The sequence below is a fragment of the Cyanistes caeruleus genome, chromosome 1 (genome assembly GCF_971803275.1).
Source record: "Cyanistes caeruleus chromosome 1, bCyaCae1.hap1.1, whole genome shotgun sequence".
NCBI classification, from domain to species: Eukaryota; Metazoa; Chordata; class Aves; order Passeriformes; family Paridae; genus Cyanistes; species Cyanistes caeruleus.
Window position 1 is genome coordinate 103,432,390 of NC_141701.1, and position 26,379 is coordinate 103,458,768.

The 26,379-nt window shown below is 43.0% G+C and overlaps 1 protein-coding gene across 5 annotated transcripts; it reads left to right on the top strand.

Moving 5' to 3' along the window:
* Positions 1-74: 74 nt before the first annotated feature.
* On the top strand, positions 75-25,928 carry LOC111923639 (uncharacterized). 5 transcript variants are annotated; one of them, XM_086845962.1, is made up of 13 exons: positions 75-226; positions 1,762-1,874; positions 2,980-3,114; positions 3,836-4,100; positions 4,640-4,734; positions 5,397-5,481; positions 13,905-14,024; positions 15,102-15,206; positions 15,867-17,641; positions 20,240-20,363; positions 22,379-22,878; positions 23,267-23,358; positions 24,380-25,733. In XM_086845962.1, the coding sequence occupies exons 6-9, from the start codon at positions 5,459-5,461 to the stop codon at positions 15,928-15,930; spliced, it is 312 nt and encodes a 103-aa protein (XP_086702088.1). In that variant the 5' UTR covers positions 75-226; positions 1,762-1,874; positions 2,980-3,114; positions 3,836-4,100; positions 4,640-4,734; positions 5,397-5,458; the 3' UTR covers positions 15,931-17,641; positions 20,240-20,363; positions 22,379-22,878; positions 23,267-23,358; positions 24,380-25,733. The 5 variants fall into 5 exon arrangements, with proteins under 5 accessions (XP_086702088.1, XP_086702051.1, XP_086702078.1 ...); XM_086845934.1 differs by lacking the exon at positions 75-226 and adding an exon at positions 418-684 and having other exon boundaries at positions 15,867-15,926; positions 17,574-17,641; positions 22,379-23,358; positions 24,380-25,928; XM_086845925.1 differs by lacking the exons at positions 75-226; positions 4,640-4,734 and adding an exon at positions 406-827 and having other exon boundaries at positions 15,867-15,926; positions 17,574-17,641; positions 22,379-23,358; positions 24,380-25,928.
* The last annotated feature ends 451 nt before the right edge of the window (positions 25,929-26,379 follow it).

The window sequence follows — 26,379 nt, forward strand, 5'->3', positions numbered from 1 at the left end:
CGCTGATTGGCTGCCGCCCCGACACGTGCTTGGCGCGGCCACCAATCGACAATCGTCACGAGGACCGCTGGCGCGGGGTGCTCGGGTTTCGAGGGACCCGCGGCGCCCCCGGGGACCCCCGGCGGCAGCGGCCGCGGTGCTGCAGCGAGACACGGGCGCCATCGGCCGGAGCGGCGGCTGAAAAGCGGCGGCGACACCGCGCGTAGAAGCGCCCGGCCGCTCTGAGGTGCCGCCCCGCCATTGGCCGCCGCAGAGCCGCCAACCGCGGGCCGCCACGCGTGAAGAGCGCGGCAGTTCCAGGGGCGGGAGGCGGGAAGGACGGGGCGGGCCCGCCCCGAGCGGGTGCAGCCACATCGCCCTTCGGGATTGGCGGGCTGGCGCTGGGGGGCGGGGCCAGCGGCTCGCGACAGCCTGTGAGGGCGCGCCGCGTGCGAGGGGCGGGGAGAGCTGAGGGCGGCCTGAGGGCGGCACTGGCGCTTTTTAAATTCTTGCACTGTGAGAGGGGGATTTGGGGAAATTGCTGAGGATGGGAAGGGTGGGATGGAGGCGTCGCCCCTGAGGGTTCCCACAGGGGCCAGGAAGGAGAGCCCACCGGTAGCGCCGTGATTGCACGGGATGGTGTCACGGCACAATTTCTGTCCGTGTTATCCCGATGCTTTATCCCGATGCTGGTGAACATCTAAGGTGCGAGAAGACGGCGCTAAAACCTGGGCTTTTGGCACTAGAATTGCCAGTCGGTTTCCATGCTTGGGCAAATTACAGCTGCTCATAGGCTCGCATAAAGAACCCTTATTTTAGTTTCTACAAAACTTCTGACTCTTGAACTGGTAGGTTGTAAGCATGAAGCACTGCTAAGTTCGGTGTGCAGTGGTTACACTGTAAAAGAGCAGCAGTAGCTGGTGATAAACAAATGCCTTCAAGGTTTTGAAGTGCAAGCTTAAAATATAAACTCCCCAATTTTAGAGGATTAAGACGTTGTGTTGCTCTGAAAGGCTGCTGTTGCATCAGTAGGCATTTCGCAATTGTAAGTGGTCTATAGGTTGAAAAAAAAAAAATCCACATTAAAAGGCTTGCTGTGTTCTACATTCTTAAAATTATAGTTTGGAAGTCAGTGCCTTTTCTCAACTCAGCTACCACACAAATTATCTTGAAGATACAGGGGCAGTTTATTTACTGACTTGGCATATCATTAGAATGGAGTGGAATCTGATCTGAACCAAGTTAAAGCTGTCTGGATCCTGTCAAGATTGTGATCCCGATCCTGCCTGGTTTTGGTATTGATATAAATGTTAGTTTGATTAACATTGATACTCAGTAATTTGATGATAGCACATGATCAAATTGGATGCTCCATGTTCTCAGTGGGAAAAATTAAGAGTATGGAAAGCTTTTATTTAAAGTCTTGTTCACTGTTTAGCACAACCCTTCATTTGGCTATAATCTTTGTGTGTGAAATATTTGCTGTCTTTGTCCTCTGAGTTTATAAAAGAAATAGTGGCTATTGTAATCCATTTTTTTTTTAAATTTATGTTGGAGATTTTCCGACTGACAGTGATCTGTCAAGGTAGAGGAATGCGCAGTACTAATGGGCACTGCAAAACTGGTTAAAGTAGCTTGCAGAAAAAGTGAGCATGTAAAATGGGGAAGTAGTGTCAGTATTGCTTTTGTCTGCTGGAGTGTGAAATACTGAATTAAATGTTTTTTCTTTCCTAATGAAACCCATAATGAGTTTTATGGTTGTTATGGTTTCTGTCTATCCAGGTTAACCAACTGAAAAAGGAGATCAATAAATTTGCTCAGCAGTCGAAGGTGCCGAGTACCAACATCCTGCCAGACAGTGAAAAGGAAGTGCTAACAGTATAAATATAGGGAAGGTGGGTTTGTTATTGCTTATTTGAGCTGCAGGAGGAAAGGCTGGAAGGCAGAACCCCTGTGATCCCTGGTCAGCCAAGGATGGCCTGACTGAGAAATTTGCTGAATTGTCAGTTCATTGTGTGGGTAGTTACAACACTGGTAGCCCGGATGGATCTTAGGCACGTCCCACTAGACAAACAGGGCCTTGGCAAAAGACCATAGTCTGATCTGTCTTCAAACCAGCAGGGCTGTGCCTGTCTCCCTAGATTAAGGTTGCACAGGATGGCTCAGCGAATATAGATCTGCAAATGGCACACCAAGCAAATGTGTGATTCATCACAGACCAGCTGGGGTGCCAGCTCTATACAATTGTGAAATATACGGGGCACTTGGAAGAGTGTGCCAGCTGTGTAGCTCTTCCAAAGAATTCCTTCCTGCTCTCTGAAGAGCTGGTTACCTGTAGGACTGACCATATGAAACTGAAAATCCTCTGGGCTAAGTACTGCTGGTAAGAGCACTACTGCCTTTTGCTGCGTGCTTTTTCTTTATGCAAGTTAATAACAGGAATACTCTCCCCTTTGCCAGGAGGGTCTCTAGGCAGAAGGCAGGTGGAACACACTAGTATAGGGTCATCTATGGGTTAGATGCATAGAAAAGTGAATGGCACAGGTCTCTTGCAGCTTGTCTGATTGTGAGAAATTTGCCATACAAAACCCTCATCCTGAGACACACTGGAGGGCTTGGAAAGCATGAGGCCTCACAGAGCATCTATGCTGTAGTTTCTGGGTAAAAGGCATTTCTACCTGATAACATGGGCTGTACTGCAGAAAAATGCAGGTATTAGTGCACTGGTTATTTGAAAGTGGCATTTTGTGCATACTGTGCTTTCATATACTGATAAGGTGTTAGCATCACTGTGGGCAGACTTGCATCCCCAGAAACAAGCAGATGATTGTGGTTCTTAAATATGCTTCTCCTCAGGAACATTCAATTAAGTGTCTTTCCTGTTTAAGTTGCCAGTGGCTACCTTAAAGTCTTCACAGGTTGTACCTATGTTCTCTAACATCATTAAGCGGTGGACCATAGAAATCTCTCCTTGCATCACACTGTGCTTTTCTCCTTCAGAAGGTAGCCTGGACATGAGTAATCCTGTACCTCATTCTGCACATTCTGTGGGGCACAGCTGCTGCTCTTAGAAGAGGCATATTCAGCAGCAAATATTGAAGAAAACAGTGTTCTTCCACAAAAATCATGAAAATGGTAAGGCATGTCAGACTAAGCTATATAGGTCTAACTTCTGCTATTAAAAAGTATTACAATCTCAAAAGTAAGTGTGGACCTACTTGGCGTTTCACAGGCTGTGAGTTGACACAGGCAGGCAGCTAGGACAACCACAAACTCACAGCAAGGACTCAAAGAGTAAATGTGAAGTAAAAATTTAAGACTTAAAATGGCACAGTATCACACAAGTGTTTTGAATGATTTTTCTGGTAGTTTTCTTGTCAACTTTGGTTATCTTGTTTGCATAATAGCTAAACTTTCACCTGATGCTGTGTTGCCTTGCACATAATCTTCATGTAAATCACTTCAGTAAACCTCAAAACAATGCTTAAAATATCCATCCCAATTTGCGTTTCAACTAAATCTAAAAACAATTTAGAGCAAGAGAGTCTTGTAGAACTCGTCATTTTTTGCTCAGTGGATGATTCATGTATTATGATGCTAATTTTAAAATACCTTTTAGTAATTTTCAGTCATCTTTGTAGAAGGATGATAGAAAGTTTTATGTGAAAATGTTCCGCTTCAATACTACAAAATTCTTGTAAGTTAATGAAATATTGTAAGTCACAGTAATATAAATACTATTGATTCCTGTATTGCTCTCTTGTTTTGCTGCAATGATTTTGAGTGTCTATCTGGATGACTTTTTTTTTTCCTTTTCTTTTGCTTTTTTGTTTTGTTTTGGTTTTTTTTGTTTCAGGGACCTGCTTCTTAGTTCTTGGTTCTCTGTTACACCTTGTTCTGTCACTACCAGCCTTGGTAAAAATTCTCTCTCCATCTTTCTTAAAACATGGAGACGTAAAATGGCTCTTAAAAGAGCCCTTCATGTGTTAAAAGGCTGCAATGAGTGACCCTGGAGACTTCTCCAGGCTGAGAAATTTCCACACTCTCAGCCTTTCTTCGAAGGAGAGATGTTTTAGTCCTGTCATCATTCCTGTTCCCCTCCTCTGGAGGTGCTGTGACAGGTACATGTCTTTCTTGTGCTCAGAGAAAGGAGGGGGATTCCAGAGCTGGACACAGTGTTTCAGGTGAAACCACCACAGCAAAGTAAGGGGATGCCTCTGGATAGCATCCCGTCCTTCTGGCATATGAAGTATATTTGGACACTCCCTGCTGGAAGGATTTGGGCAGCATTTGTGGTAGTTAGTTAACCAGGGCCTAGGCAGAGGAATGTGATTACTTTGTAAACTCAGATGCTGGCTGGCACAATGCCGGCCTGGGCCAAGCAGAGCATTTCCAAGGACTTCTGAACATTCTTCATGGAAGCTGTTTGTGTGCAGCCAGCCTGCTTGGAGAGAGAATTAATTAGTATAGGCACAAGTACCTCCACATTGGTTGGCCTCAGTGCCTAGGAATATCCCAGACATGCCTAATTTACTGGTAGAGGTGTGGCAGTTCAGTGATGTGTAAGTTGGTGCCAAGAATAGCAGAGAACATGTAGGAAAGTATGTACTCACTGAGGTAAGTAGTCTGAATGCTGACCCTTACTGTATTTTCCCTAAAGTTCTACATTGTAAGAACCAATAGATAATGAGATTACTTCAGATGTCTGTGAAGTTACATCCCAAATTTGGATGACCACTTATCCAATACAGCTCTGTAAGTGTAGTTCATATCTAAACCGTAGTTTATATCTATTTTTTTATTTTCTTCAGATTAAATATATACCTATAGAACACTTTCACGGAGTTTATTGGTAAATGAACGTGGAATAAGCTTCAGAACTTTCAGCAGTCACATTCTAGTGTTTTCTGTGGGCAAACCCAGTCTTACCAGTGTCAACCCTACAGGGTGGTGATAGCTTTCATGTAGCAGGGTGGATGTAACAGAACCTTGATAGTGACTGCTGGAGTACCTTACTTTTTCAAAAATAGTTTTTCACTTTTTGTAGAGGTGACAGAATGTCCTGCCTCCTGCAGAGGACAATTAAACATGGTGAAGTTAAGTGCATTGCTGGCTCTAGTTGCTGGCTCTGAGGGGCAAGTATTGAAGGATATATCTTAAGCAAGCATTAGAGAAGAAAAGGAACTGTGTTTTTCTCAGCAAAGGTGCTGGTGAGGGATGTGTAGAGGAGCACTTGTGCTAATGGTGCTGTGCACCAATCACTGGAAACACTGGTTTCATTCTGGGGTTGTTTTGGGGAGTTAGTGGAAACAGATGGAGATACAGATTTCCCAGCATTGTCTGTTTACACTTCAATGCCTCAGTGGATTTGTCTCTGGTCTTAATTTACCTTTATTCTGATCCTTTGGCCTGTGAAGAGACCCACTGATCCAACAGGAAAAAAGAAGGGGATATAACACGGAATGAGCTTCTCCTGGAAATGAGGGTCCCGTCTCCATCAGAGTAAGTGAGTTGTCATATGTACAGTTGGTCACAAGATGTCAGTGTCAAAGAGCAAGTTGGAGTGGAGGGCCTGGGAAATTGAGATTTCAATTGAGGTTCTGGGAATGCTGCAGGAAACATTTGCTGTGTTGGCCCCTGGCATTGGAAACTGTTGCAGTTCTTGGGGCTTGAGGCCATAGTGCAGGTCAGAAATCTTTACAGCTCTTTGCAGGGTGGTTTTGGTTTGGTTTGTGCATAAGACCCAGCAGATAGCTGAGAACTTTCTTGAGGCAAGGTGAGAGCAGGAAGCAGATAGGATTAGGAGCAGGAACAGATTCTGGCCAGAGCGGGAGACTGTTGCCCTTTGGACATCTATCCTGTATGTTACAGTACTCCACTAGACAAAGGTAGGTATCTTGCATACAGCTTTCAGCTGACATGTGAAAGCACAAGCATTCCAGATTTTCACCTGTAAAGAGCTAATTTTTTTTATCCAGGATCATGATACAAGGAGTTAAGACTGATCTGACATGCTATAGTCTGTTCCAGATAACATCAGTGGAAAAACTTCCTAACAAAAATGGCTGTGTGTAGCTGGCACAACATGGCACAGCTTTTCCATCTCACACTGCTGCATGGGAATCAAGGGCAATGGAGCTTGTGAGGCCATGGGAAGCCCATTCTTGTAATGCTTTCATTAAAATCATGATTTTGGCCCATCTTCCTTGGGATTTCCAGGAGTTTCAGGAAGCAGCTGTTTACCAGAAAGAAAAACATGTCAGGATAACTCATGATTTCTACTGAAATGTCATTTTCCAGAACTATAGTTAGGACATGGTCTCCTTGAGATTCGGTTAGATGCTCAGTACTTCCTTCACGAAAAACCTTTCAAAAGGGTTACAAAGGAAGAGTACAAGTCCTAATTCTCTCTCTTCCACCACTGACAAAAGTAACAAAACATGCACTACTATAGGTCAAAAATTCCTTCTATTTATATCATATCAGAATTAGGCTCCTTGAACTGTGAGATATATTTGTTTTCTAATCAGCATTACTTTTTTCCCAAGATGCCCTTGCTTTCTTATGCTCTAAAGGCTCACCTTAATGTATTTTTCTCCTGTTTCTGTTCCCAAGCACAGGCAGTTTGTTGTGCATTATATGTTTAAAAGCCATGTCATTCCTCTGTTGCTTCTAGCTTTTAGGAGTAAAAGGACCAAGGGATGCTACTTCTTGGTCTTCTGCTTTCAAACAAAATCAAGGCATAAGCTGAAATCCTGAAATCTTAAATTCTTAAATAATTACATTAGCTAGCTTACATCCATTTTCCTCATATACATACAGTTTGCCAAAGTAGGAATCACACATTATTGCCTTGAGAATTCCCTCCCTGCTATCCAGAGCTGCTGTCCCAGCCCATATGGGCATAACCAAGCTCATCACTTTGGGTACCACCATTGACAAAGCTGTTGAGAAACTGCAAGCATGAAAAGCCTTGGCAAGGCTTCTACAATTTGTCCTGATCCAGATTCAACACCATGCAGCATAAAGCTGCTGGAAGTACAAGCAAGTGAATTTTCCCCTGCAAGTCTGCAGGACTGTACACTACATTTATGTGACTGTTGTTCCAGTGATTTCCACTTCTCCCTTTTCAGAGCCTCTTACCAGAGTAGTACAGTAAGAGCAACCCTCTGTAATTCAACAGACTTCAGCCACACTTTGGCTGTATGTGAATACAGGTGGAAAAGCCATTTTTACACTCATTTCCATAAGTAGGCGTATTGCTCTCTCACCTTGTTCTGTGAGTGGCAGCTGCTACCAAATTGTGGTCAATATTCTCAGGTGGATTGTGGGTGAGCATATCTAAAATAAGTCACATGTAGGCTTGGAAGTGTTAGGAATTTACACTTTAAAATGAAAGTGTCCTGCAGTTCATCTCCTTTCTTTTGGTCTTCCAACTCTGACTGTTTATTGAAAATAGTTCTTTCTAGAAAATCCTGCCTGCCTCCTGTTAGGAAGTCCCAGCCTCACCTCACCTGGCATCTGTGGGAGGAGCCCCCTATTTTGGTGGATGAGCCAGGAATGGAGGCAGTCAAACATCTGTGATAGTATTGGCATTACATTACCTGCTGCTACATTGGCCTCATGATTGTAAGGCAGCTTTTAACTGGTGATTCATCAAAACTGAGTATTAGTCATGTGACTGCTTAAAGTCTGAGATGGTCCATCTTGGGAACAAGTTTTATGTTATTCTTTGGCTGTTTGAGCAGGGCCTGTGTAGGAAGGGTCTGTAGGTGCCTGAAGGGACTGTGTGGAAATCCCATATTTTGAGCCTGCTGGTGATACCATGAGGAAATGAAACCACACATAGGATCACAGAGATGAAGATGCAAATACAGTACCTGTGTCTAATTTGGCTTCATGTTGGGCCATCAAATTGCCTTGCATTTCTTAAAATTTTGTGCCTGTATTTCAGTCCTACAATGCTGTACATCACTAATACTTTTACTCCATTAATTTTAAGTATCCTCTTTTTGCAAATGAATATTTAAGTAGAACTTTCTACACATGGAAACTGATGAAAATGAGGAGACAAGATTGTTCTGTAAGAAAGGCTACTACTTTTTCTTTCCAGTCCCTTCTTCTCATGCTCATGGAAGGTCCTTCCTGATCAAGCAGCATCACTGCAGAATCTGGCATTTTTAACCCAACTCGCTACTTTGTGCTGAAACTAACTTCCCTGCACGAAAATCAAGAAGAAAAGTCAGGTCGAGACACGAAGACAACAATAAAAAATTGAACAATTACAGAGGTAAATTCCCGTTCACAGGTTTTTAAGTCAGCTTTGCAATACTTTTGGATCTCATTGTAAGGAACAGAACTGCTTGGGAAATGAGGGGATTCTTTCCAGACACAAAGGAGAAGTGGGATATCAGGCTGCAGTTTGCTAACCAGCTCTACCAGCTCGGTCCTGGGGCGGGCGGCACCAGTACCCGGCCGGGACCCCCGTGCCGGCCGCCGCTGTCCGCGGTCCTGAAGCCTCGAGGGGAGGAGGTGGACCGGGAGCATCCGGCAAACTGGGAGTTTTTAGTCATTTACAGGCGAATGATGAGGAATTCCGTACGCTGGCTTATGCTGAGGTGGTGAGGCTTTGGTAGTCCGACAGCCTCGTTTACAGGGCTTGTAGCTGGGATATCGCTTCAATGCAGAGAAGCCTGGACAAGGAACTAGGGCATAAATCCGGCTTTGACCATGTAAAGTGTTTGGACTGAAGTGTATCCAAGGCTGCAACCTGTCCTGGAAGCGAGTCCAAGTAATGGCACTGTTGGGGGTCTCACATATTTCAACTTTTCATTGCCTGCAGCAATGAAATGGTCACATTCCCTGCCCCCTCACACTCCCACACACACCCCCACCTACCCCCCTCGTTCCCCCCCCCCCAAAAAAAAAAAGAAAGAAAAAGAAGTATCGTTTTCTTGTTTGAGAACAGTGCTTTTTTGCAATAAAAGTCAAGCTATTTGTGCCCTGTTTCAAATCTGCTGAATGGTGCTAACTGGAGTCATTGCAGCAGAAACATTACTTGGAATCAGCAAGGAACTTAATGAGGCTGTTAGTTGGGTTTTGTAAGATAAACAGGAATGAGCTCTCTGTATGTTTTGCAAGATAGAAAAGGTGTGAAAGCAGAATGCTTTGTGTTTAAAAACCTCAGCTCTTCAGGCACTTTTAATGTGTATCCTTAACCACGTGTAGTCACTGGAAAGCAGGAGTGTACACAGTTTATGGCCGTGTTTAAGACAATGATCCTTCCTGTTGACTACGGCACAGAGTGGATGGCTGGGAGTAACTTGCTTCTGGGGCTGAGAATGTGCTCAGCAGCCCAGTGCAGGTATGAGTTACTGCCCACCATCTCTCTCTCTCAGAGTGGGTCAATCCTTGATCTTACCAGATGTCTGTCTTCTGACCCTCTGCATTTCTCTGAGGAATTTGGTTCTTTTTTGGTTGTCGTTACTCAGGAATATTACATGACTGTTTCTGACTCCACAGCTTCTTCCTTTGGGTCTTGTTGGGGCTTTCATTTGCTTATCTTGCTTGTTTTAGTTTGCTTCATTGGCAGGAAATTTTTCTGAGTAAACTTGACCCAAGGACCCAGCCAAGCCTCAGGTTACATTCAGCTAAACCTTAAAAGAAATGGCTATGAGCTCCAGTTCCACTCTATGAGGGTTTGATCTCTTTTGATCCTTGATGCCATTGCTTTGTTGATAATTAGGTCTAGCATCAAGCTGAGTCTCCACTTGCATCTCTGTTTAGTGGGCTGCAGCAGGGTTTGGAATCTTAATGGCAGCTCTCAAACCAAAATCTGCTATCACAGTGTAAACAAACACTAGCCTGTTTAATACCCTGACTAACCAGACCTCTAATATCACCATAGCCTACCTTCTCCTTGATCATTTTTAGCTTCTAGCATTTTATTAGCATCTGGTTTTGGGCAGTGATGGAGATATAATACAGAGCTTGATATAGAACACAGAGTTCAGTGAACCTTTGATCTGACACAGTAGGGCTGTATTTTTGTTTTTAATATTCCAAGTCAGTTTGTCAGCTGATTTAGAGCACCTGAGAGAGTTCTGAAAAGATAAGAATTCAAGATTCTAGTTTTGTTCATTGACAGGTTATACAAAAGCATACAGGTGCCTGAAGTCTAAATTCATTGCTGCTCCTGTAAAATTTAATTGTGTTAGGAACTGAAACAACAAGAGCACATCTGTTTCTTATAGGTGCTTTTTTTTTTTCACAACTTCCTATAACATCTATGTTGGAGATTGGCAGACTGGGTGGGTATTTGGTGTAATTTGATGCAGTCTTTGATAAAAACAGTCTTCCTGACAAAAAAGTAAAGGGACAATATTAAAATAACTGCTGCTCTAGGTGCTGACAGAGTGAATGTTATAATGAATATGTGTCCAGTCTGTTTAGAGCAATAATAATAAAAATAAATATTTTCAATTCACACCCTGCTTTTCAACTCAAAGGATCCCCAGGTGGTTTACAAATGGCATGCAGGGTTTGCTCTACGTGGCACTGAACTGCAGTCATGGGTACTGTCCAATAATCTGTATTGGTGCTGTCTGGCAGTCCTGAGTAAATCTGTAGGGATTGTTTGGGAAAGCAGAATGTAAACAACAGAACTGAAAGGTAGTCAAGACCCAAGTGTTGGAAATGTTGTAGTTAATAGTTGTTACTATTTCACATGACAGTCTTGAAAGGCTAAGCAACCTGGAAGACCCAGTCCTCCTTCCTGTGAAAAAACAAATGAAAAAGAGAACAAAACTCTCCCCTCACCAAAACAAAGCAAATCAAAACAAAACAATGAAGTTTAAAAAGAAAACATTTAAAGCCAAAATGTATGAAGTTTAACAAAGACAAGTTCTAGATTCTGCATCTGGTATGGGACGACCCTGGATATATGGACAAATCGGGAACGATAGGCTGGAGAGAAGCATTGTGGAAAGGGACCTGGCGGGTCCTGGTTGACGGCAATTTGAATGTGAGGGCACAGCATCACCAGTTGGGCAAGGGTGGGGATTGTCCCACTCTGCTATGCTCTGCACTGGGGCAGCCTCACCTGGAGTCCTGGGGGCAGTTTTGGGCACCACAATATTAAAAAGATATTAAGTGATTAGAGAGCATTTATCATTACATAAAATAAGGGATGAGAGATATCAGTAAGTTTAGGCTGTCTGAGGTCCTCAAACTCCTTTGCAAATGATTCTTAAAGCAGTTTGGAAGTGGTTCTTCACTATATAAGATAATGATTATAGTCAGAGCTACTATGATGACTTTCTTCGCACACAGTGAAATTCAGGGAGAGCCCAGAGCAGGAATCCTTAGTGCAGTAATTCCTGATCCTTATTTTTATAAAACTGAGCTCACTTTCTGTTCAACAGACATTTTCCATTCACATTTCACAGCTGCAGAGTAAGACACATGACTTGAAATCACAATCACCTTCAAAATAGTACAGTTATTCCAAAGAGCACAGTCATTCCAAAGAGAGAGCACAATGATTCACAATGGTACAATTAATCAAGAACATCCACTGGGAATATCCACTCAAAGGGCTTCAACAGCACTGGGATTCTGGACCCTGCTCTTTTACTGCACTGAATTTTCAGGATAAAGAACAAGTGATTCCACAGCTTTTATTTCTGTATACCATAGGCAGGTTTGAAAGAATCCTTATTCTTTGAGCTCCAATGCCCCTTAAGTAGGAATCACCAAAGGGAGGATTCCATTTCCCTTTACCTGCTGTTCCTGCTTCTTGCAGGGCCATTGCTTGCCATGGGAACACCCATGTCTCTCCAGCCAGTCTGGGCATGAAGCAGATGACTAAAATGTCTACAAGTCATCTTAGAAGGTAGCATGGGATCTTGGTAATGATCTGCAAGGCTGCAGCTTTTAACTATTCTAAACTTGCCTTCTATGGGCTTGACATTTGCAGGGTGTTCCAGGGGCAGTGGGCCTGACTGCTACAGAGCTCCAATAGAACAAAACTGGAGCAGAATCTGGCAGTTCTGGATGTTCTCAATTGTTAAGATTCCAAAGAAGGAGTTAGCAATCAGAAATTTGGGGGCTTTATGTCAGGGGGTACATCTTGCTGCAAAAAAGAGAGGCCTGGCTCCATAGTCAGTCAGAGCAAAGTTCAATGTCTAAGTGGACAAGAAGGAACCTGAAACTATTCCACCTTATGGAATACTCCTGAAATTAATTCTATTTCTCCTTCTGGCCCCTAAATGTCACTGAAATGGTGACTTTTCTTTGTGGCTTGTTTTCAGAACTAATGAAGATAAGAGAAGCATTCCTATTCTTAATTGGAAGGGTTAGTGACCTAATGTTATTTTTAGTTTGTTCCTTCATGTCCTTGTTTCTTCTCTGTTCAGATTGGAGTACAAGGCATACTTTGGTGTGCTGTACTCCTGGATCCTTTCAGAATATTTTTTTTTCATTACCTTTCCAGAAGATTCAGTTGCCATGCATAAATTTTCAAACCAATCAAGAACAGCTGCTGCTGTGATGTCAGCAGAAAGTTGCCATGCCATGCTGCTGCCAACAGAGTGTTGCTGTTGAATGTTGCAGGCATGGAAAGCCTGACTTTGCAGAGCACCTCTTTGAAATGCTCATTGCAAGAGGATTCTCCTGATCCAAGGGTTCTCAGCTGACAGCTTGCCCCTTGGAACTGCAGGTCCCATATTTTTCCTTTTCAGTGCACAGTCTGTGAAACTGCTGCTCAGCATCACTAAAATATTCAAGCAAATTTTTGCTGCAGTTCGTAATTTTTTTCCACTTGCCTATTCTTTCTATTCTTGCCCAGACAAAGTCTGGCTGATGATTCAGCTAGCAAGTAAGTAGAGGTTTTTTCCTAGGTGCATCTGATCTGGCTTTTGTATCAATGTGTTGTTCATGCTATCCCTTAGTAACTGAGTTGATTTTGAAGTGAAAATGCCATTGAAAAACTAGTACTTCAGTAAAGCTCATGTCAACAGCTTCAGCCAAAAAGGGGATGTCTGTAGCTCTCTCATGGGGTGTGGGCAGATTTTGTAATTGAACCTGCAGGTTCTTTTCCCTGCACAGGTTGGCCTGTGGTAGTGGGTCTGTAATTTCCTCAGCTGCTGGTTAAACAAAGACAAGTTCCAAAGTGCAGGCTGGCAGAGCTTCTGAGAAGTCTGTCTAAAGACTGCAGTTATCTTCAGAAATGAGGGAAAGCAACTTATTTTCTAAATTCTGTGATTAAAGGATTTAATGGTCTGACTTTACAATGGTTGGAGAAAAAGAATAGCCTAGTATATTGTGCTGTTTTCTTGCTTACTATGTAAAAGAATTGTTGCTTCTGGAGGGACATCCTGGAAGAAAAATGCTCTTTATTTGGGTTGACTTATTATGTGGGATTCCCCACAAGAGGCAGTTTTCTAACAACATCTGTTTTATTTTCCCTTGCCCGTTACAGGTGAAGTCACATGCAGATACAGAAAAGCCCATAAGTGAGAGGCACAGTAACCTCTGACATTTCAAGCATTTCACAATCATGGAGCAAGCCATGAACTTCGCTTGCTGCCATAGAAGCCAGCCTTGTAGCCTGAAAGAAAGTCCATTTCAGTGTCTTTGCATCAGCAAAAAATCCCTGGCTGTATTTTAATTTTCTCCTGAAGAGATTTTAAGTAGATGAAAGTCTGGTTTTGCAGACAGAAAGTTGATTGCTGTTTGTTTGTAGCTATGGTGGAATATATGGTTCACAACAACATGCAGTGCTGTCTAATTAGCCCACTCTAATTTAGTTTTAGCAACTCAGAATCCCATTTCTATTGAAGTTTATGATTTCTCCTTAGTATAGCTGGATAGATTGATGCATATTAATAAGATTGCAAATAATTTGTAATGCTGTCTGTCCACAGAGCACAACTCCAGAATCAGAAGCTGCTTAGGCTCCCTCTGTTTCTAAAGAAGATTATGAGGAGGAGGAAGACAACCAAGCTCCACCTGTTTTTGGACCAGAACCTGAGCATCCAGAATCAGTAAGGGCCAGCTTTGGTCAACATTGTGTTTGATGTAATTCAGAGCTGTCTGTTTCTGATCAGGCAGCACTGATCATTCATGGCTGAAAATTCGGAGGGCTGGAGTCCTACTGTGACAAAGTACTCCCCCCACTCTCAGCCACTGACACCTAGAAAATCAGCTCTGAACTTTCAAGTTTAGTCATAATTTTCCTGGCATTCTGATAGGGACCATGACTTTATCATAGCACTGGATAAGAGGTAGTGCTGTGTCTTTAAATGCTACTGGTGTAAAAATTAACTACTTTGTATCTGAGCAGGCTCCCTGTCATCAGCAGCGCCAGCAGTCCAAAGGCAGACAGCACAGAAACTGTCCTGTGGAGGTTCCTGCCCCTCTCCGTGGACTAAGTTGCTAAATTAATAGCTTAGACTGCACCTGTAACTTTTACATGACCAAAATTTGATGGGGAGAGTCCTGTGCAGTCCTGCCATGTCAAGAAAAGGTTGGCCTCTGAAGGGCTGGAACATGGTTCCTAATGGACACTTCTTAAAGCCTGAAATACTAACCAGAAGTATCTCTGCCAGCCACCTTTCTGACACAAACTGATTTCTTGTCACCCATCTATGCATCCTCTGGAATAGTAGCTGACACTTTACCAATGTCCTCTGAAACAGGCATTCCCACACCTGAGAACTCCAGCACCAACAGTATGTGTTGCAACACCTGCCAGCAGCACAACAGGATAGAGGAGGAGAGTCTAGGGAAACTAAGTAGGTCTTCTGCAGTTCTGGTCTGATAGAGCTGTGTTAATGTTCATAGACAATGAACAGTTGCCTTGGTACCTGTTCTTTCCCTCTGTCTCCTTTGGATGTTCCTTCCTTTTCCTGGTTTCCTGTCAAAGTAACTCTTCAAAGGACTGTGGAAAACCAACCATTGTTCAGGCCATCTCTGCTATGGAGTTACCTGTCTTCTTGTTGTTGCTGTTGTTGTTACCCAAATGACTACAGCTCACATCCCCAGAGAGTGAGGCTGCATTTCTGATCTGCTGGATGGTGGTATCTCCATTTTCGTGTGATATTTCATTTTGTCCCTTTCAGGAAGGATTGTGAGTGTGGGGGATCCTGTGACAAAATACATTGGACTGGAAAAAATTGCCAAAGGTTAAGTCCAACCACAGTTCCTTCTCCAGAACCACAGGCCAGGTATTTTGCTGGTGTAAGATCAAGTGTGAAGCAAGCTCCAAATGTGTCCAGATAGGACAGGGGTTTAGATCCTTCTGTCTCTGAGTACTGATCAGAATTTATAACAGTGATCAGAAAGTGTCATCTAAGAACTTCATACAGTAAGTGTTTTGCCTTGAGCAAGGAGCAAGACCTGGAAGATCTCCTGTCCCTCTAGTTCTTGGCACCTCTTTACTATTTTCTTATGAAAAATCTTTTTATTTTTTTTTTCTTTTTTTCCTTGAAATAATAGGGCCCTAGATAGATTCAAATAAGAGATCTGAGAACAGAGCAATAAGAGTTCTTGAGGACTCAGCAAGGCAACATGGAAAAAGAATGAAAGATACTACTTTCCAGATTTTGTAGACATGCTCTATGCCCCACCCCAGGCCCCTCATAGGTTTGGAACTAAAATAAATCCAGTGTGGGCATCTGAGATTTGTACTAGACCTTCATGTTGAACCGAAATATTCTTTTGGACACACAGCATGGCAGAGGGCTGGTGGGGTGCTCTTGGCTGAAGAGTAGGTGATGTCAGGTGTTTTTTAAACACTCCAGGCAGCAGAGACCTCCTGTCTGGGCTGGTATTCACTTGTAGGAACTCAATGGCTTCTCCTTTCTTTGCTGCTGTTTTGTTTCCAGGGGTTTCAGAATGGTCTATACAGCGACCAATACTGCCGGAGGAGTACTACAGGAGGAGAGGTAAGTGTTAATAATCCCAGATTTTACAGCTGTTGAGTGTCTTTCCCTCTGGTGTAAGCTGTGGCTGGAGCTTTGAGTTTCCAGGAGATCTTTCCTGTAAAGCCTGTTCCTACAAATCATAGGCTAGCATCACCCTGCTCAATCCATTTTGGACAGCTCTTTGGGGCTACAGCTTAAGATTTCTGAAAGCTCCTATCTCTCTGACAGCAAATACATCTGATTCTTCCTGGTAGCTTCCAATCCCCTTAGAGTACCATGCTTTGTAACTGTGATTAGATAGAAGTCTACCAGGGACTCAGGGCATATCCATAAAATGCCATGGAGTGGATTATTTCTTTTTAAAGCCAGGAAACAGCTGCAAATCTAAACTGTTCAAGACTGTTCTCTAGAGTTGCAAAATCAAAATTCAACAAGTTAGGAAGCGGTAGGATTCTGGTTTTTGACGGATAACCTTAATGATCCTTTTAAGATGGCATTTTATCCATTATGTCTGTCTCTATTTGCTTTGTTTTGCCATCAAGAAGAGCAACAGTTGCATTTGAAAAAATGATCAAACTCCATAGAATTCCTAAAGGATTCCCAGATATTTTGTGATATTTTCACAGGAACAGAACTACTTCGTGCTTGCAAACCATGTGTGAATGGTAATAGTAGTGATAAACTAAGGCCATTGGAAAAGAATTTAGGTGCAGGATGTTGTTAGAGCTCTAGGCTTGATAGCCTAAGAGACCAGTTTTACCAAGCTGACAAGGCAAAATGTGTCTTGGCCATGTGTCCTACCTAGCTAGCACCTGAGCTGACAGAGACATGGGCTGTAATGTCAGTGACTAAGTTCTGATGTGTAATCACAATGCAGTTTGGCATAGCTGGTGGGCTCTGTTACTCCAGAAGTGCTCACTCCATGTTCATTCTGATCTCATCTCAGAAACACTCACTCCATGCTCATTCTGATCTCATCTCAGAAACACTCACTCCATGCTCATTCTGATCTCATGCAGCAGACTTCTCAGGTTAATGGTCTTCAATGTCAGTTTAGGTGGCCGTAAAGCAAGTGAGTCTCCTCCAAAAGGAATTAATTGCCAATGAACTCCTAGTTGTAAGGTACAATAAGCACCCCAATATTGTTATCTATTTAGACAGGTAAGTAGTTCTGGTATTATTGAATGAATGTTCATTTATTTTTGCAAGACAAAGGTTAAAAATAACCTCTTCAGATACTGCTGAAGAACTGAGCTTTTTACTTTTATTTATCTATTTGTATACAATATATGGGAGGAGAATGAACTTTGTTTGCATTAATCTTTTCTGGCATGCATCATTGGATCAGCCCTATCTGACTAAAACAACAATCCCTAAGTTTGTGGTTTTGTTGGTTTGGGGTTTGTTCAGGTTTTTCTTCTTTTTAAGGTGAACATATTTTCAGTATTTTATGCTAAGTGCTGGTAACTCATCACAGAAATTATTTCCCTGTATTTTTCACTTTCTTGCCATCTAAATCATTTGTTTTCATGAATGGGCCTTTCCCATTAGACTGCACAAGTAGTGTGGAAATGGGAATAAACTGTAGTGGTTTTTTGTAAGGTAATTTAGTTATGCACATTCAACTCCATTGTTTCCTTCTTTCGGTTATGGAATACATGGATGGAGAACCTTTAAGCAGTGTCATTAAAGAAGTCCATATGGCTGAAGGAGAGATGGCAGCCATCTGTCAACAGGTAAGCAATGACACTGGTACTTCTGATTGTTAGGGCAGTTTGTCTAGACAGGTGGAAAGAACAGGAGTGATTTCATGTTCAGAGCTTTGTTTCTGTGTTGCTTTGACAATAAGGAGAAGTAAGAGTGTCTTGGGTGGAGGGCCCACCAGTACAACTGTTGTGGCACTCTCTTTTTAAAAAAAAATTATTTACTTTTCTGAGCACTGCCTCTTTGAACATTTGCCTGGAGCCTGTCTGTATTGTATTCTCTGCCTGTAAAAGCAAACACGCTGGTAGCAGAATTTCAAGCTAACAGCAAATGATTGTTTGTCACCTGGGTGGAGAGAGCCCATGCCCTGCAGCAGCAGTCATTCTGTCTGTGTTGGCAGGGGACAGTCTGTAATAAATATTGCCATTTCTCTTTCAAGAGGTAACAGGTCTTCACTTAGAAAGATACTGCTCTACTACTGATGAAACAGCAGACTCTTCCTCTTGACAACACCATGTTCTACCACTACTCATCTTTCAGCTAGAACTGAGGTCCTTTAGAGACATTTTCTTTCTTGCTGATGAAATCAGGTCATTAATTTTTACCCTCCTGTTTGTTTTTTATCTGTCAGTGCTGCAAGCACAAAATTCCCTTCACTTCAACCTCGTGATTCATAGAGATGTAAAAATGAATGCAATGAATGAAATGAAATTAAATGAATGCAATGCAATGAATGAATAAAAGCATTCTTCTTGGAATGGATGGATCTATCAAACTGAGTAGGTATTCTTGGTCAAGCACAGAATTCCTGGAATGTGGGGCTGCTTAAGACTGACCACCAGTTCCCCAAGAGCAGTGCCTGTGGGAGTGCACAGACCACTGCTGCAAGCTAAGAGTGCAGCTGCTGTCTGCAGAGAGGTCTTAAGAGAAATAAGGTGTTTAGAGTGGCTTTGGTTTATGTGTGACTCTTCCAGAGGGTGGGAGTTCCAGTCTTACACTTCAAGTGAATAAAAGCCACTGAGTGGAATGTGGAGGTTTCTGTAAGTGACCAATTCCAATTTTCCTCAGTTATGGCCCTGAGGAATCAGAGCAGGGCCGCTTTTTCAGATAGATTCAACACCACATTCTCAGACTCAGAGTGGGAAATTCTTTAACTTGGTTTCTTAATTCAAGCTGGCTTTAGCAACACTAAGGGTTTCCTCCTCAGCCAGTTTTGGCCTCTATGCTCAGATGACTTCTTAGCAAAGCAAGTGGAGTTCGATGGTTGGGACAACTCACTGGATGGCACCGGAATATGTGAATAAGGATGTGTATGGGACCAAAGTAGATATTTGGTCCCTTGGCATTATGGGTGTTAGAAATGCTGCAAGAAGAGCCACCTTACTCCAAGGAAATGCCTCTCAAGGTAAGGTTCAATACTAGCAGATGCCATGGTCACTCTAATCTGTCCCATGCTCTGTCTTCCAAGAGACAAGATCCCATTCACATCAGCTTGGACTTGTTCAACCAAGGCCCATCTACCAAAAGCTGTCCTTGGAGCATATCAGCATCTAGTGTAGATTTGGCTGCATCAATGGGAGAACCTCAGAAGAGGAGTGACATGTTCCAGTTAAAAAATGCTCCATTTTGGCCTTCAGTGATGCTTCAAATTTCTCATTCACTTTTTGAACTCTTTTTGAGCTGTGTTTCAGAATGAAAAGAAATGCTCAGCAGCAAATTTCTTGAACTGGGGAATTTTTATGAAAAACATTTCAACCTTGTCTTCAGGCTCTTTTCAGTCTTGCACCTCTGCCAGTTACTTACCTATCAGGAAGTGCCTCTGGTTCTAGGAATGCCTTAATTATTCATTACCAAATAATTTCCTAAAAGTATGTTTTAGCACAGGGCTTAGATTCATTAATGTATTCACTTGAGTATCAAAATTAGCAGAGTTACCACAGGGATATTACTTAGAGTTATGTAGTGGATTAGATTTGCTAATTTGAGTTTCCCGGCCAATGTACTAAACTAACATTTATTTTTCTGATTAGACCATTAAAAGTTTTTCTTTGACCATGGAAGTGAAGCTGATTGAGATTTTGGAGTCTAATTAAAGACAGAGTTGCAGGTGCATTTTCATCATAAAATATCTGTGGATGTAACTAAGTCTGTCTGTGTTGAATTGAGGTTCCGAAAGTTTCTGTTCCTTTAAGCAAGGAATAAATTGATGGATTTCCTTTTTGGCATCTAGGTAACATTTTTTTTATGGAAGCTGTGCTTTAGAGACTAGTGAGTACTGCAGAGATTAATTGTATGTAACAATGCTTGGAAATAATATGGTTAGACCAAATTCACTCTTTTAAAGAGTCTGCAAAGCCTGTAGAGTCAATCCTCAGAGCAGCCAAATGTGCTTTTGGCTGATGTAATTCCCACTAACTTGGTCCGCTCATGAAATCAGGTGTCAAGGCAAGATCATGTGCATGTTGGATTAGCTGTGGCAGCTATTTTGTGGGGTCTTTTTGTTGGTGCAGAAAGATCATGCAAGATTGCTGGGGAAGAAACTGGAGGCTGGAGATTTAAAAATGGGGTCTATGTGAGCAGTAAGGAATATGAAAGAAACAGGTAGAGTCTTGTGCTTCCTCTTTCTCTAGGTCCTGGATCTCATAGCTAAGAGGAATACCAAAGCTGGAGAATGCTGAGTAACTGCAGGACTTTCTGAACTGCTGCTTGCAGACAGATGAGGACACTCAATGGTCTGCTGAGCAACTTATGCAGGTACAATGTGAGGCAGCTGCAAGTGAAATAGCTGTCCAATGGATCAATTTTCTCATCAGCTAAACTTAAAGGCATCAGATGAACTTCCCCTCATATTAATGCCCAGTCTGGGTGGTTTTCAAGAGAAAACTGAGTAGAAGCATAGAATATTTTGGGTTGGAAGAGACCTTTAAAGGTCACATAGTCTAAATTCCCTACAATGAGCAGGGATATCTGGAACCTAGATTAGGTTGCTCAGAGCCCTGTCTGAACTGACCTTGAATGTTTTGACGGATGGGGCGCCTAGGACCTCTCTGGATAACCTGTTCCAGTGTTTCTCCACTCTTCTCATAAACAGTTTCTTCCTCAGACCTAATCTGAATGGACCCTGCTTTGATTTGAAAGCATTTCCCCTTTTTCATAGGTCCTGATAAAAAATGCATCCCCATCTTTCTTAGAACATCCCTGAAGCCAGTAAGGCCTCCCCAGGGCCTTCTCTAGGCTGTACAACCTCAAGTGTTTCAGCCTTTCCTCACAGGAGAAGGGTTGCATCCTTTGATCAGTTTTGTGGCCCTGTTCTGTGTTTTGGTTCAGATTTGGTGGCAAGAGCATGCAGGTATGGAGGCATGAAATAGTGCTGGTGGTGAAGAATCCCAATGAAGCCATCCCAGCCAAGCAGTCCAAGACTTGGCTGTGGGAAAGAAGGGATTGTTGGGGATCTCCCTTTGAGCATCGGGAGGGCCTCAGCTTGTCCCTCCTACCCCACTCAGACATTTCTGATACCAAAACAGGGACAGCTGAGCAGGACTTGTCACAGCCCTTTTTTGCTGCCTAGCACAGTTGAGTAGATGAGAACTGCTGCAGGATTGCTGCCAGGTTTTGTGACAGATTGGGAGCTGCAAAGTGTGTGCCACTTGGCTGTCTCTGCTGTGAAGGTGCCAGCCAGCACAGGAGGTGCAGGGGATCCAAAGGTAGACACTGCTCTCCCTGCAAGCCAGAGCTCAGTCCATCAGTGCTCCACCACTTGTCTTCCTGCTCTTGGTGCTGAAAACCTCAGTGGTCTTCAGATGAAAACATGGGCCCAGATCCTCCTGGGATAAACATTTCTTAGCTGTCTTCGAGTTTCTTGAAGAATAGCTTATGCTACTCATCTTTTTTGACAACTAATATAGCCCATGCCTACAAGAAAGAGAGCCCTAAGTCAATATTTTGTGTTTCCTGAAAGTGAAAATTCCTGGACTGCAAGCAGCATTCCCAGAGTCTTGGCAGGGCAAATATTGCATCAAGCTAGAGACACCTTGATAAATGGATTAATAGAATTATGAGCCAACTATTCCAGGTACTGGACGTGTGGTAGGGACGTACATGAAGACAGAAGTGCAGATAGTTCCTTCAGACCTATTTCTGCATCTTTGTGGTATCTCAAAGAATAGTTCTTGAGCCCATTAGAAAATGAGCTTGGAAAGTCATGGTTCATTTGTTTTCCTTTGGTCAGTATCCATTTTTACTCTCAGGCAAGCCTCTCTCCAGCCTCACCCCTCTGATCATTGCAGCAAGACAGGAGAGGGAGGGCAGGAGATGCGACAGTGACAGAACTGCTTTATCCAGGGTCAGTGATGGGTGGCCCTCAGAATAAAAATCAAACTAAACTCAATTCAGTTAGAAGATACCCTTCCTTCTCACCCTGTGAAAAAGCTGTACATTCCCTTTTCAATTGTGACTTGTTTCTTAAAGATGCAAAGCCCCATTTATGAAGGGGTTTTGGTATGGCTTGGGATTGGAGAATGGTCTCTTTCATTCCTAAACTCCAGACTGCACTGCTTTTGGTATACAGCCCACTGGATGGTTTTTGCCCAGTCATGGTACTCCTAGATGAGGAAGAAAGCACATTTGCATTTCCAACCAGACACAAATGTAGAGTGGGACAGACAAAATATCATGTGGAGATACAGCCTTTCAGCTGTAGCTCTGTAGAGTTTCAGCTATCAACCATTGCGTTTGTACAACTAATATAAATCTCTTTTTCTTTCTGTAAGATGAGAGTCTTAGTCAAATGAAAAAGCAGCAGGATCAGTCACTGCTCTCAGAAAGGGCCCATCTGATGCAAAGCTGTCAATAGAAACATGAGGTGAGAGTGGGCCCAGCTGTGGCCAGTGCTCAGCCCCAGCAAAACCCTGGCAGAGCACAGAGCAGCCTCAGCATTCGCAGCCTGGAAGAAGGAGTTCATAGCAGCAAGCAGCAGCAGACCAGCCCTGGATGCTTGCCTCTTCCTAGGACCAGACCATTCATCCATATCAGAGCCAAACTGGCAGTGGGCTGCTCCCAAGGGGAATCGTAGCCATGCCATGAACTGCACAGTCTGGTGGGTTTGGCCACCTGGAGTCTGTGCAGGCTTAGAGAAGCGCCAAAGAGAGGGGAGTGATGGTGTCACTGCTGAGAAGGTTGCTGTCCTTGGAGACTTGCAGCTAAAAATTAATTAACTGTCCTGGATTTCCTTGAAAGCACAACAGGCCTGATTTTTCAGATGGCTGCTGGAGTGAGCAGCTCTGGTTTCCTGAACAGGGGATCCCCAGGGGAAACAGAGCTGCCAGGAGCCTGCAGTTGGCACGACAGTGGCTGATGGGACTTGGGTGTTTCAGGAGCAATGATGGCAAAGTGCCCATCCCTGTGGCCTCAAAAGAAGTTCCTGGGGAGCACCAGCATCCAGGGCAGGAAAACAGTCTGTGGCACATCAGATCACACAGAAGTGCCTGCAGGAAGGGCACTGAAGGTCTGCCAGCTTGGCCAGGGAGCAGCAGTACCTGATGGGGAGAAAGCCACAGAAGCCACGGCCTCTCTAAGCTCTGCATCTCCCATCACAACTAACACAGTTGTCCAGAGCGAGCTCCAGTGGGATCCTGCTGCCACCCAGGTGTCAGCTGCAGGCTGTGCCTTGCTCTCAGGGCAGTCCCAGATAGAAGCAGTGAGCACAGCTGTGGGGGCTGAGCCCAGGAACTCAGTGCCAGAGCTGCAGGAGGTGAGTAGGTATACACTATATACAACTGTATATCTAGACATTTATCTATTTATCTGACCATTTAGTGCAGTATAAATTAGAGTGTTTTTCTTCCAAGCTCGGTGTTCACAGCCCATCCTTGTGACCAAATCCAAGTTCTTTCTCAACTGTTTGGAAAGCTGGCATGGGCTGATCCATGTTTGTGCTGGATGTTGTAATTGCCTGGGCTGTTGAGAGTTTTCAAGCTTATTTTCTTCTTTTAGTTCTCCCCCTTTCTGAACAGAAGGGAAAATAATTAAAGACTTTGATTTCCAGGTTGTGGTAGCCTAAAGAGGAGCTGTGATGCAGGAAGGAAAACAGAGAGGCAGAGAGGTCAAAAAATGCCCCTCATTTCGCTGCATGATGTTTGAGACATATGAAAGTTGTTGCTCTTTCTGCTAGAAACTTGCTGCTTTTGACTTGAAATAGAGTTAAACTTCCAAAGCCACCTCAGTGATGCTGAGGGCAGTTGGAGTATCACCTCTCACAGCCCCAAACATCTTACTGAAAACTTAACTTTCAGAAGAAAACCTTGGCAAACCCACAGCGGGCAACATTTCACATAGGTCAAAATAAGGCTTCTGGGTTTAACAGCATTTATGGCACTAAGGGAATTAAGAAGGAAGGTTTGTTTTTTCCAGCTTCCAGGGTGTTTGACACAACAAGAGGAAGGAACATATGCATGAGAAGCCATCACCTGTGGGAGGAGGAAGGGTCTCTTCCCAAGATTAAAGCTTAATTCTGGGGGTTTACTGGGGGTAGAAAGAGTTTGATAGGGAAACTCATGAGATTGCTTTTCTACTTAGTTTATTAGCAAGTAAGTGTAAGAGTTTAGTAAATGTAAGAGTTCAGGTGTTGCTATGTTAGGTCTTTTTGCCTTTATAAAATCATGAAATTTAAAAAGGTCACACCCAAACCAGATAGAAACTCAGAAAAGTAGAACTGACCAATTGAATTAGAAAAAAAAATAATTAAAATGCCTGGGTTGTTTCCTCACTTCCAGGATGACTGCCACAATGAGAGGAAGGAACATTTCTGTGAGAAGCCATCACCTGCAGGACAAGGAAGAGTCTTTTGCCAAGACATAAAGAAGAATTTTGGGGCTAATAGGACTTGAAGATGGAATAGGGAAATTAATGAGCTTTACTATCTGCTTTTCTCATAAACTTACAGTAATGTGCCACATTCCAGATGTCACCTGCCCTATTTTTTTAACATTTGTTTGGTTTTTTTTCTATTTAATTTATGTAATTGTGTTTTGAATAATGAATGTAAGAGGGTTTGTGTTGGTTATGTTTTTAGAATATGTTTTTATAATGTTTTATTATATGGTTTACTATGGTTTTAATTTGTTTTATTAAGTTACACAATGTGTTTTTTGTTGGTTAAACCCAAATTTGTTTGCTTCCTTCATTTTCCAAATGCAGCATTGATTTGGAAAAAATCCAGGCACTCATTTTCTTCCCTTTGGAAACAACACAGCCCCTGGATTAGTGGGTGGGGAGTGTGAAGGTTGATCCTTCTTCCTCCAGCCTGTGGGATTTTATAATTTATTCCTAAGAATTCCAAAACATAAGCTTGAAACTGCAAACACTTGGACCCTGGGGACTGATGCAGGTTTAACTTGCTGTTGCATGGAAGCTCCTTTGCTTTCCAGTTCAGATGTAAATACTTCCTTCATTTTGCTATTTCAAATCCTTTTGCATGGGGCCCCCTGGGGTTGGATGCCAGTATGTTGCCTAGTTTATTTTAACACCCTGCTCTGCTCCCTATTTTCCCTGTGATGCTGCTTCCGTGGCTCCCCTCACTCCTGGGAATCTGACTCGCACAGTCACATGGCACTCAGGTTTCAGCCCTCCAAAGAAAAGCAGCAGGTTCTAATCTAGCGAGACAGAATGAGTCAGCCCCAGATCCCACTGCACCATCCGTGGTCTCCTGCCTGTACTTGGAAATGAGATAACTTTGCTAATTAATGGTTTTAATAAACTTTTTGATTAATTTTTTTTAATAACCCTAAGTCGTGTATTAGTCTTTAGCGGTGTAATTTTCCATTATTTTAATTTGTAATTTTAACCAGCATGTAGCTAAGTTTTTTTACAGACTGTTATTGTTAGTGTGTGATTACTAGATCCCCAAAAACTTCAAGTTATGATGAACTAACGCTATTAAGCTTCAGTGAACAAAGCCCTGGGGAGTTAAAGGCTGGACACCTGGAATCCAGAATTTATAGGCCTCCAAGGACGTATTGAAGTAACCAGAAGATAAAGAAGAGACTAACAAAGATAATTCAATATGTTCTGGAGTCTTTTTGTCTGGGAAAAAGAAAATAAAAAACTTAAAATATGTGGACTAATTAACATGAGAAGTGAGAAATCAATAACCAATAGAAGATAGAATAGAAATTGATGCAAAAAGTTATGTAATTTAGAACCAATGAACATCAACTTCTTTGCTAAAAATGTATAAATAAGTGAAAAGTTTTGAAAGTCGTGTGCATTTAGGTGGAGCACCCTGGCCTGGAATAAACTAATGCCTGCTCCCTAATACTACAAGAACAGTGTTAGAGAGTTTCATTCATCCTGACATTTTTGGCAACATACTGGCAAGTCTCTGGGAATCAGCTGGCAGCAAAACTCCAGAAACTGTCAGTGAGTAAGAGCAGGAGTGACTGTGGGAATAGGGCAACAGGCATTCAGCAGGAACGATGGCAAAGTGAGCAACATCCCCATGTACACACAAACCAGACTGTCAGACTTCCTCCTCCTGGGGGTTCCTCCCATGGTGGGTAAGCTCCCAGCCACATCTTTTTAACCCAAGAAGGCTTAAAAATGGGATTCAGAGTGCTTACAGCTGTCTGCCAGGAAAGACAGTAATATCATCCCTATTCCACGCAAAGACAAAATGCAGGGTCCAGGCTGGCAGAGCTGACACAAAAGGCTGGCAACAAGCCAAGGTTCAAAGCCTGGCTGGGGACATGTTGGTGCTCAGCCCTAATGCCAGTGA

Coding starts and splice junctions, on each gene's coding strand:
- LOC111923639 (XM_086845925.1), top strand. CDS start 5,459: ATGAGGGTCCCGTCTCCATCAGA. Junction 5,482..13,904: donor AGGGTCCCGTCTCCATCAGA/GTAAGTGAGTTG, acceptor GTCTGTCCACAG/AGCACAACTCCAGAATCAGA. Junction 15,927..17,573: donor GGAGTACTACAGGAGGAGAG/GTAAGTGTTAAT, acceptor ACATGGATGGAG/AACCTTTAAGCAGTGTCATT.